At 44.5% G+C, this 12,133-nt stretch overlaps 1 protein-coding gene across 2 annotated transcripts in view; it reads left to right on the top strand.

Annotated features, from left to right (window-relative positions):
- Positions 1–12,133, top strand: part of LOC115163813 (high affinity cationic amino acid transporter 1) — a 61,228-nt gene that overhangs the window by 47,604 nt on the left and 1,491 nt on the right. For both annotated transcript variants that reach the window (XM_029715994.1, XM_029715995.1), the window contains exons 8-11: positions 4,749–4,851; positions 5,963–6,168; positions 7,761–7,912; positions 8,915–9,023. In XM_029715994.1, coding sequence (XP_029571854.1) covers positions 4,749–4,851; positions 5,963–6,168; positions 7,761–7,912; positions 8,915–9,023 — 570 coding nt within the window. The remainder of the gene's footprint in view (positions 1–4,748; positions 4,852–5,962; positions 6,169–7,760; positions 7,913–8,914; positions 9,024–12,133) is intronic.

Genomic DNA, 12,133 nt, shown 5'->3' with positions numbered 1-12,133 from the left:
GTTGAAGGAGCCTGAGGAGGAGAGAGAGAGGTGTAGCAGACAGAGACTTAGGTTGAAGGAACCTGAGGAGGAGAGAGAGGTGTAGCAGACAGAGACTTTAGGTTGAAGGAACCTGAGGAGGAGAGAGGTGTAGCAGACAGAGACTTTAGGTTGAAGGAGCCTGAGGAGGAGGAGAGAGAGGTGTAGCAGACAGAGACTTTAGGTTGAAGGAGCCTGAGGAGGAGAGAGAGGTGTAGCAGACAGAGACTTAGGTTGAAGGAACTGAGGAGGAGAGAGAGGTGTAGCAGACAGAGACTTTAGGTTGAAGGAACCTGAGGAGGAGAGAGAGGTGTAGCAGACAGAGACTTTAGGTTGAAGGAACCTGAGGAGGAGAAGAGAGAGGTGTAGCAGACAGAGACTTTAGGTTGAAGGAACCTGAGGAGGAGAGAGAGGTGTAGCAGACAGACACTTTAGGTTGAAGGAGCCTGAGGAGGAGAGAGGAGAGGTGGTAGCAGACAGAAGACTTTAGGTTGAAGGAACCTGAGGAGGAGAGAGAGAGGTGTAGCAGACAGAGACTTTAGGTTGAAGGAACCTGAGGAGAGAGAGAGGTGTAGCAGACAGAGACTTTAGGTGTGAAGGAGCCTGAGGAGGAGAGAGAGAGGTGTAGCAGACAGAGACTTTAGGTTGAAGGAACCTGAGGAGGAGAGAGAGGTGTGGAGCAGACAGAGACTTTAGGTTGAAGGAACCTGAGGAGGAGGAGAGAGGTGTAGCAGACAGAGACTTTAGGTTGAAGGGACCTGAGGAGGGAGAGAGAGGTGTAGTGGCAGACAGAGACTTTAGGTTGAAGGAGCCTGAGGAGGAGAGAGAGGTGTAGCAGACAGACACTTTAGGTTGAAGGAGCCTGAGGAGGAGAGAGAGAGGTGTAGCAGACAGAGACTTTAGGTTGAAGGAACCTGAGGAGGAGAGAGAGAGGTGTAGCAGACAGAGACTTTAGGTGAAGGAACCTGAGGAGGAGAGAGAGGTGTAGCAGACAGAGACTTTAGGTTGAAGGAGCCTGAGGAGGAGAGAGAGGTGTAGCAGACAGAGACTTTAGGTTGAAGGAGCCTGAGGAGGAGAGAGAGGTGTAGCAGACAGAGACTTTAGGTTGAAGGACCCTGAGGAGGAGAGGAGAGGTGTAGCAGACAGAGACTTTAGGTTGAAGGAGCCTGAGGAGGAGAGAGAGAGAGGTGTAGCAGACAGAGACTTTAGGTTGAAGGAGCCCTGAGGAGGAGAGAGAGAGGTGTAGCAGACAGAGACTTTAGGTTGAAGGAACCTGAGGAGGAGAGAGAGGTGTAGCAGACAGAGACTTTAGGTTGAAGGAACCTGAGGAGGAGAGAGAGGTGTAGCAGACAAAGACTTTAGGTTGAAGGAACCTGTGAAGGAGAGAGAGAGGTGTAGCAGACAGAGAATTTAGGTTGAAGGAACCTGAGGAGGAGAGAGAGGTGTAGCAGACAGAGACTTTAGGTTGAAGGAGCCTGAGGAGGAGAGAGAGAGGTGTAGCAGACAGAGGCTTTAGGTTGAAGGAGCCTGAGGAGGAGAGAGAGAGGTGTAGCAGACAGAGGCTTTAGGTTGAAGGAGCCTGAGGAGGAGAGAGAGGTGTAGCAGACAGAGGCTTTAGGTTGAAGGAGCCTGAGGAGGAGAGAGAGAGGTGTAGCAGACAGAGACTTTAGGTTGAAGGAACCTGAGGAGGAGAGAGAGGTGTAGCAGACAGAGACTTTAGGTTGAAGGAACCTGAGGAGGAGAGAGGTGTAGCAGACAGAGACTTTAGGTTGAAGGAACCTGAGGAGGAGAGAGAGAGGTGTAGCAGACAGAGACTTTAGGTTGAAGGAGCCTGAGGAGGAGAGAGGTGTAGCAGACAGAGACTTTAGGTTGAAGGAACCTGAGGAGGAGAGAGAGAGGTTGTAGCAGACAGAGACTTTAGGTTGAAGGAGCCTGAGGAGGAGAGAGAGGTGTAGCAGACAGAGACTTTAGGTTGAAGGAACCTGAGAGGAGAGAGAGAGGTGTAGCAGACAGAGACTTTAGGTTGAAGGAACCTGAGGAGGAGAGAGAGGTGTAGCAGACAGAGACTTTAGGTTGAAGGAGCCTGAGGAGGAGAGAGAGGTGTAGCAGACCGAGACTTTATGTTGAAGGAGCCTGAGGAGGAGAGAGAGGTGTAGCAGACAGAGACTTTAGGTTGAAGGAACCTGAGGAGGAGAGAGGTGTAGCAGACAGAGACTTTAGGTTGAAGGAACCTGAGGAGGAGAGAGAGGTGTAGCAGACAGAGACTTTAGGTTGAAGGAGCCTGAGGAGGAGAGAGAGGTGTAGCAGACAGAGACTTTAGGTTGAAGGAACCTGAGGAGGAGAGAGAGGTGTAGCAGACAGAGACTTTAGGTTGAAGGAAGCCTGAGGAGGAGAGAGAGGTGTAGCAGACCGAGACTTTATGTTGAAGGAGCCTGAGGAGGAGAGAGAGAGGTGTAGCAGACAGAGACTTTAGGTTGAAGGATCCTGAGGAGGAGAGAGAGGTGTAGCAGACAGAGACTTTAGGTTGAAGGAACCTGAGGAGGAGAGAGGTGTAGCAGACAGAGACTTTAGGTTGAAGGAACCTGAGGAGGAGAGAGAGGTGTAGCAGACAGAGACTTTAGGTTGAAGGAGCCTGAGGAGGAGAGAGAGGTTGTAGCAGACAGAGACTTTAGGTTGAAGGAACCTGAGGAGGAGAGAGAGGTGTAGCAGACAGAGACTTTAGGTTGAAGGAGCCTGAGGAGGAGAGAGAGGTGTAGCAGACCGAGACTTTATGTTGAAGGAGCCTGAGGAGGAGAGAGAGAGGTGTAGCAGACAGAGACTTTAGGTTGAAGGAACCTGAGGAGGAGAGAGAGGTGTAGCAGACAGAGACTTTAGGTTGAAGGAACCTGAGGAGGAGAGAGGTGTAGCAGACAGAGACTTTAGGTTGAAGGAACCTGAGGAGGAGAGAGAGGTGTAGCAGACAGAGACTTTAGGTTGAAGGAGCCTGAGGAGGAGAGAGAGAGGTGTAGCAGACAGAGACTTTAGGTTGAAGGAACCTGAGGAGGAGAGAGAGGTGTAGCAGACAGAGACTTTAGGTTGAAGGAGCCTGAGGAGGAGAGAGAGGTGTAGCAGACCGAGACTTTATGTTGAAGGAGCCTGAGGAGGAGAGAGAGAGGTGTAGCAGACAGAGACTTTAGGTTGAAGGAACCTGAGGAGGAGAGAGAGGTGTAGCAGACAGAGACTTTAGGTTGAAGGAACCTGAGGAGGAGAGAGGTGTAGCAGACAGAGACTTTAGGTTGAAGGAGCCTGAGGAGGAGAGAGAGAGGTGTAGCAGACAGAGACTTTAGGTTGAAGGAACCTGAGGAGGAGAGAGAGGTGTAGCAGACAGAGACTTTAGGTTGAAGGAGCCTGAGGAGGAGAGAGAGGTGTAGCAGACCGAGACTTTATGTTGAAGGAGCCTGAGGAGGAGAGAGAGAGGTGTAGCAGGACAGAGACTTTAGGTTGAAGGAACCTGAGGAGGAGAGAGAGGTGTAGCAGACAGAGACTTTAGGTTGAAGGAACCTGAGGAGGAGAGAGGTGTAGCAGACAGAGACTTTAGGTTGAAGGAACCTGAGGAGGAGAGAGAGGTGTAGCAGACAGAGACTTTAGGTTGAAGGAGCCTGAGGAGTAGAGAGAGGTGTAGCAGACAGAGACTTTAGGTTGAAGGAACCTGAGGAGGAGAGAGAGGTGTAGCAGACAGAGACTTTAGGTTGAAGGAGCCTGAGGAGGAGAGAGAGGTGTAGCAGACAGAGACTTTAGGTTGAAGGAACCTGAGGAGGAGAGAGAGAGGTGTAGCAGACAGAGACTTTAGGTTGAAGGAGCCTGAGGAGGAGAGAGAGAGGTGTAGCAGACAGAGACTTTAGGTTGAAGGAACCTGAGGAGGAGAGAGAGGTGTAGCAGACAGAGACTTTAGGTTGAAGGAGCCTGAGGAGGAGAGAGAGGTGTAGCAGACCGAGACTTTATGTTGAAGGAGCCTGAGGAGGAGAGAGAGAGGTGTAGCAGACAGAGACTTTAGGTTGAAGGAACCTGAGGAGGAGAGAGAGGTGTAGCAGACAGAGACTTTAGGTTGAAGGAACCTGAGGAGGAGAGAGGTGTAGCAGACAGAGACTTTAGGTTGAAGGAACCTGAGGAGGAGAGAGAGGTGTAGCAGACAGAGACTTTAGGTTGAAGGTATTATAGAGAACTGTGATTTAGTTAAGCAGAAGCAAAACATGTGAAACAGACAGTTTCTTAGTCTCTACTCTTCAAAAGTTTGAAAAATGATGCCGTTTTTCTTCCCTATTTCCTGTACGTGAATTGAAGGTGACTACTGTGTCTAGTCTACTGGTAGCGGTGATACTGTAGCGTGATGTGAATATGTTGTGTGTAACATGTTTCACAGGAAATGGAATAAAACTGTTATTATGTCTCTTTGTCAGAAAAGGGCAGTTGTTGAGTCATCATAATGTTAATTCTTACTGCAGATGCCTAATGCCAGAATCAAACAGAATTATGTTATTTTGGGGCGGTTTCTCAGACACAGATTTATACCTAGTCCTGAAAAACAGCTTATTTTAGATTCTCCGTTGAGCTTGCTTTTTAGTCCAGGAATATCTGTGTCCAGGAACACCGCCCATTAATGTGTGCATTGGCTTGTATTTTAAACTGGGTTATTCTGGGATAGATTCTGTCGTATGTCATATTTCTTCATGGTCTTGGACTTCTTCCTACAGCGGTGATGGCCTTCCTGTTTGACCTGAAGGACCTGGTTGATCTGATGTCTATCGGCACCTTGCTGGCCTACACCTTGGTGGCAGCCTGTGTTCTAGTACTCAGGTTAGTACCCTACATACTACACCCTACACCCTACACCTTGGTGGCAGCCTGTGTTCTAGTACTCAGGTTAGTACCCTACATACTACACCCTACACCCTACTAGTCTACACCTTGGTGGCAGCCTGTGTTCTAGTACTCAGGTTAGTACCCTACATACTACACCCTACACCCTACTAGTCTACACCTTGGTGGCAGCCTGTGTTCTAGTACTCAGGTTAGTACCCTACATACTACACCCTACACCCTACTAGTCTACACCTTGGTGGCAGCCTGTGTTCTAGTACTCAGGTTAGTTCCCTACATACTACACCCTACACCCTACTAGTCTACACCTTGGTGGCAGCCTGTGTTCTAGTCCTCAGGTTAGTACCCTACATACTACACCCTACACCCTACTAGTCTACACCTTGGTGGCAGCCTGTGTTCTAGTACTCAGGTTAGTACCCAACATACTACACCCTACACCCTACACCTTGGTGGCAGCCTGTGTTCTAGTCCTCAGGTTAGTACCCTACATACTACACCCTACACCCTACTAGTCTACACCTTGGTGGCAGCCTGTGTTCTAGTACTCAGGTTAGTACCCAACATACTACACCCTACACCCTACACCTTGGTGGCAGCCTGTGTTCTAGTACTCAGGTTAGTACCCAACATACTACACCCTACACCCTACACCTTGGTGGCAGCCTGTGTTCTAGTACTCAGGTTAGTACCCAACATACTACACCCTACACCCTACACCTTGGTGGCAGCCTGTGTTCTAGTACTCAGGTTAGTACCCAACATACTACACCCTACACCCTACACCTTGGTGGCAGCCTGTGTTCTAGTCCTCAGGTTAGTACCCAACATACTACACCCTACACCCTACACCTTGGTGGCAGCCTGTGTTCTAGTACTCAGGTTAGTACCCTACATACTACACCCTACACCCTACACCTTGGTGGCAGCCTGTGTTCTAGTACTCAGGTTAGTATTTGCTCATGGATGATCAGTTCTTGGATCCATAGCTCTGTCTGTGAATTTCAGAGTGGTTGCATTTCTTCAACAAGTGGCGGGTTATCGTGTTTACCTGGTTATTAATGTGGCTATTCTTTCTGTCCTGCAGGTACCAGCCGGAACAATCCAGCATGGCCTATCAGATGGCTGCTACGCAGGACGAGCCAGACACCTTAGAGTCCGTTAACGAGGGCAGTGTGGGGATCCTGCCGGGAGCAGAGGAGGTGTTCTGTGCCAAAAACCTTTTGTTCCCTCACAACACAGAACCCAACAACCTGTCTGGCTTTGTAGTCAACATCTGTACCAGTACATTAGGTAAGACACACACACACACACACACACACACACACACACACACACACACACACACACACACACACACACACACACACACACACACACACACACACACACACACATATACACACACACACACACACCTATACACCTCTGTCTCTTCCTTACTGTCTCTGTGTCTGTCTCTCTCCCTACAGGAGTGTTAGCTCTGGTCTCACCTGTCTCTTCCTTACTGTCTCTGTGTCTGTCTCTCTCCCTACAGGAGTGTTAGCTCTGGTCTCCTCTGTCTCTTCCTTACTGTCTCTGTGTCTGTCTCTGTCTCTCTCCCTACAGGAGTGTTAGCTCTGGTCCCCTCTGTCTCTTCCTTACTGTCTCTGTGTCTGTCTCTGTCTCTCTCCCTACAGGAGTGTTAGCTCTGGTCTCCTCTGTCTCTTCCTTACTGTCTCTGTGTCTGTCTCTCTCCCTACAGGAGTGTTAGCTCTGGTCTCCTCTGTCTCTTCCTTACTGTCTCTGTGTCTGTCTCTCTCCCTACAGGAGTGTTAGCTCTGGTCTCCTCTGTCTCTTCCTTACTGTCTCTGTGTCTGTCTCTCTCCCTACAGGAGTGTTAGCTCTGGTCTCCTCTGTCTCTTCCTTACTGTCTCTGTGTCTGTCTCTGTCTCTCTCCCTACAGGAGTGTTAGCTCTGGTCCCCTCTGTCTCTTCCTTACTGTCTCTGTGTCTGTCTCTGTCTCTCTCCCTACAGGAGTGTTAGCTCTGGTCTCCTCTGTCTCTTCCTTACTGTCTCTGTGTCTGTCTCTCTCCCTACAGGAGTGTTAGCTCTGGTCTCACCTGTCTCTTCCTTACTGTCTCTGTGTCTGTCTCTCTCCCTACAGGAGTGTTAGCTCTGGTCTCCTCTGTCTCTTCCTTACTGTCTCTGTGTCTGTCTCTCTCCCTACAGGAGTATTAGCTCTGGTCTCCTCTGTCTCTTCCTTACTGTCTCTGTGTCTGTCTCTCTCCCTACAGGAGTGTTAGCTCTGGTCTCACCTGTCTCTTCCTTACTGTCTCTGTGTCTGTCTCTCTCCCTACAGGAGTGTTAGCTCTGGTCTCCTCTGTCTCTTCCTTACTGTCTCTGTGTCTGTCTCTGTCTCTCTCCCTACAGGAGTGTTAGCTCTGGTCTCCTCTGTCTCTTCCTTACTGTCTCTGTGTCTGTCTCTGTCTCTCTCCCTACAGGAGTATTAGCTCTGGTCTCCTCTGTCTCTTCCTTACTGTCTCTGTGTCTGTCTCTGTCTCTCTCCCTACAGGAGTGTTAGCTCTGGTCCCCTCTGTCTCTTCCTTACTGTCTCTGTGTCTGTCTCTGTCTCTCTCCCTACAGGAGTGTTAGCTCTGGTCACCTCTGTCTCTTCCTTACTGTCTCTGTGTCTGTCTCTCTCCCTACAGGAGTGTTAGCTCTGGTCACCTCTGTCTCTTCCTTACTGTCTCTGTGTCTGTCTCTCTCCCTACAGGAGTGTTAGCTCTGGTCTCCTCTGTCTCTTCCTTACTGTCTCTGTGTCTGTCTCTCTCCCTACAGGAGTGTTAGCTCTGGTCTCCTCTGTCTCTTCCTTACTGTCTCTGTGTCTGTCTCTCTCCCTACAGGAGTATTGGTGTGTATCTTCTGTGTGGTAGCAGTGCAGGGAGGCTTTGCTTCCTGGTCTGTCTCTCTACTGAGCCTCATATTTACAGCCTGTCTGGCAGTCACTCTACTGGTCTGGAGACAGCCTGAGAGCAAGACCAATCTCTCTTTCAAGGTATGTTCACTCAGCTGCACCCCACGGTCAGGGACATGCCTCTCCTCCCTATCCTCCCAGGAGCCACTATGTTTATAAATCTTCTCTTCTCCCCCTCTCCCCTCTCCTCCTCCCCCCTCTCCTCTTCTCCCTTCTCCTCACGCCTCTCATCTTCTCCCCTCATGCCTCCTCTTCTCCCCTCTCCTCTTCTCCTCATGCCTCCTCTTCTCCCCTCTCCTCACGCCTCCACTCCTCCTCTCCTCATGCCTCCTCTCCTCCCTTCTCCCCTCTCCTCACGCCTCCACTCCTCTCCTCTCTTCTCCTCCTCTCCTCACGCCTCCTCCTCTCCTCTTCTCCCCTCTCCTCATGCCTCCTCACGCCTCCTCCTCTCCTCTTCTCCCCTCTCCTCATGCCTCCTCCTCTCCTCTTCTCCCCTCTCCTCATGCCTCCTCTCCTCATGCCTCCTCTCCTCCCTTCTCCCCTCTCCTCATGCCTCCTCTTCTCCCTTCTCCTCCTCTCCTCATGCCTCTTCTCCTCCCTTCTCCCCTCTCCTCACGCCTATTCTGCTCTCCTCCCTTCTCCCCTCTCCTCACGCCTATTCTGCTCTCCTCCCTTCTCCCCTCTCCTCATGCCTCCTCGGCTCTTCTCCCTTCTCCTCCTCTCCTCATGCCTCCTCTCCTCCCTTCTCCCCTCTCCTCATGCCTCCTCGGCTCTTCTCCCTTCTCCTCCTCTCCTCATGCCTCCTCTCCTCCCTTCTCCCCTCTCCTCATGCCTCCTCTTCTCCCTTCTCCTCCTCTCCTCATGCCTCTTCTCCTCCCTTCTCCCCTCTCCTCATGCCTCCTCGGCTCTTCTCCCTTCTCCTCCTCTCCTCATGCCTCCTCTCCTCCCTTCTCCCCTCCTCTTCTCCCTTCTCCTCCTCTCCTCATGCCTCCTCTTCTCCCTTCTCCTCCTCTCCTCACACCTTCTCCCCTCTCCTCACGCCTCCTCTTCTCCTCCTCTCCTCCTCTCCTCCTCTCCTCCCAGGTGCCCCTGCTTCCCTTCCTCCCAGTGGCCAGTATGTTTATTAACATCTTCCTGATGTGTCAGCTGGGCCGAGGAACCTGGATCCGCTTCTCTTTCTGGATGATCATAGGTATACTACATTATTAATATAGATTAAATATATAGGTATACTACATTATTAATATAGATACACTACATTATTAATATAGATTAAATATGACCTATAGGTATACTACATTATTAATATAGATATACTACATTATTAATATAGATTAAATATGACCTATAGGTATACTACATTATTAATATAGATTAAATATGACCTATAGGTATACTACATTATTAATATAGATTAAATATGACCTATAGATACACTACATTATTAATATAGATTAAATATGACCTATAGGTACACTACATTATTAATATAGATTAAATATGACCTATAGGTACACTACATTATTAATATAGATTAAATATGACCTATAGATATACTACATTATTAATATAGATTAAATATGACCTATAGGTATACTACATTATTAATATAGATTAAATTTGACCTATAGGTACACTACATTATTAATATAGATTAAATATGACCTATAGGTACACTACATTATTAATATAGATTAAATATGACCTATAGGTACACTACATTATTAATATAGATTAAATATGACCTATAGATATACTACATTATTAATATAGATTAAATATGACCTATAGATATACTACATTATTAATATAGATTAAATATGACCTATAGATACAGTACATTATTAATATAGATTAAATATGACCTATAGATACACTACATTATTAATATAGATTAAATATGACCTATAGGTACACTACATTATTAATATAGATTAAATATGACCTATAGATATACTACATTATTAATATAGATTAAATATGACCTATAGATACAGTACATTATTAATATAGATTAAATATGACCTATAGGTACACTACATTATTAATATAGATTAAATATGACCTATAGATACACTACATTATTAATATAGATTAAATATGACCTATAGATACAGTACATTATTAATATAGATTAAATATTACCTATAGATATACTACATTTATCTGTAATATAGATTAAATATGACCTATAGGTATACTACATTATTAATATAGATTAAATATGACCTATAGATACACTACATTATTAATATAGATTAAATATGACCTATAGGTACACTACATTATTAATATAGATTAAATATGACCTATAGGTACACTACATTTATCTGTAATATAGATTAAATATGACCTATAGGTACACTACATTATTAACATAGATTAAATATGACCTATAGATATACTACATTATTAATATAGATTAAATATGACCTATAGGTACACTACATTATTAATATAGATTAAATATGACCTATAGGTATACTACATTATTAATATAGATTAAATATGACCTATAGATACACTACATTATTAATATAGATTAAATATGACCTATAGATACACTACATTATTAATATAGATTAAATATGACCTATAGATATACTACATTTATCTGTAATATAGATTAAATATGACCTATAGGTACACTACATTATTAATATAGATTAAATATGACCTATAGATATACTACATTATTAATATAGATTAAATATGACCTATAGATATACTACATTTATCTGTAATATAGATTAAATATGACCTATAGGTATACTACATTATTAATATAGATTAAATATGACCTATAGATATACTACATTATTAATATAGATTAAATATGACCTATAGATAAATGTAGTGTATCTGTAATATAGATTAAATATGACCTATAGGTACACTACATTATTAATATAGATTAAATATGACCTATAGATATACTACATTATTAATATAGATTAAATATGACCTATAGGTACACTACATTATTAATATAGATTACATATGATTTATAGGTATACTACATTATTAATATAGATTAAATATGACCTATAGATACACTACATTATTAATATAGATTAAATATGACCTATAGGTACACTACATTTATCTGTAATATAGATTAAATATGACCTATAGATATACTACATTATTAATATAGATGAAATATGACCTATAGATATACTACATTTATCTGTAATATAGATTAAATATTACCTATAGATACAGTAGTTTGGACACACCTACTCATTCCAGGGTTTTTCATTATTTTTACTATTTTCTACATTGTAGAATAATGTTGAAGACATCAAACCTACGATATAACACATATGGAATCATATAGTAACCAAAAAAGTGTTAATCTCTCTGGGGTATGTGGGACGGTAGCATCCCACCTGCGGGACACACTATTCAACAGCCAGTGAAATAGCAGAGCGCCAAATTCAAAACAACAAAAGTATTATACACCATTTTAAAGATAAGATTCTCGTTAATCCAACCACATTGTCCGATTTCAAAAAGGCTTTACGGCGAAAGCATAACATTAGATTATGTTAGGACATCAACTTGACAAGAAAAACCACACAGCCATTTTCCAAGCAAGGAGAGGCGTCACAAAAAACAGAAATACAGCTAAAATTAATCACTAACCTTTGATGATCTTCATCAGATGGGACACTCCCAGGACTCAATGTTACACAATACATGTATGTTTTGTTCGATAAAGTTCATATTTATATCCAAAAACCCCATTTTACATTGGCGCGTGATGTTCAGAAAATGTTTTGCCTCCAATACCACTGGTGAAGGAGCACATCAATTTACAAAAATACTCATCATAAACGTTGATAAACTTTACAACAGTTATTGAAAGAATTATAGATACACTACTCCTTAATGCAGTCGCTGTGTCAGATTTCAAAATAGCTTTATGGCGTAAGCACATTGTTCAATATTCTGAGTACAGAGCTCAGCCATCAAAGCAAGCTATACAGTTACCCGCCAAGTTCTGGAGTCAAAAAAAGTCAGAATAGTATTATAAATCTTCATTTACCTTTGCTGATCTTCGTCGGAATGCACTCCCAGGACACCCACTTCCACAAGAAATGTTTGTTTTGTTCGATAAACTCCATATTTATGTCCAAATACCTCCTTTTTGTTCGCGCGTTCAGTCGAGTTATCCAAATGCGCCATGCTCGCGCATTTTGTTGAGACGAAAAGTCCAAAAAGTTATACTACAGTTTGTAGAAACATGTCAAACAATGTATAGCATCAATCTTTAGGATGTTTTTATCATACATCTTT

This window comes from Salmo trutta, chromosome 26 (genome assembly GCF_901001165.1).
Source record: "Salmo trutta chromosome 26, fSalTru1.1, whole genome shotgun sequence".
In the NCBI taxonomy this organism is placed as follows: Eukaryota; Metazoa; Chordata; class Actinopteri; order Salmoniformes; family Salmonidae; genus Salmo; species Salmo trutta.
The sequence above is the reverse complement of the archived record's forward strand: the minus strand, read 5'-3'. Positions and strand labels throughout refer to the sequence as shown.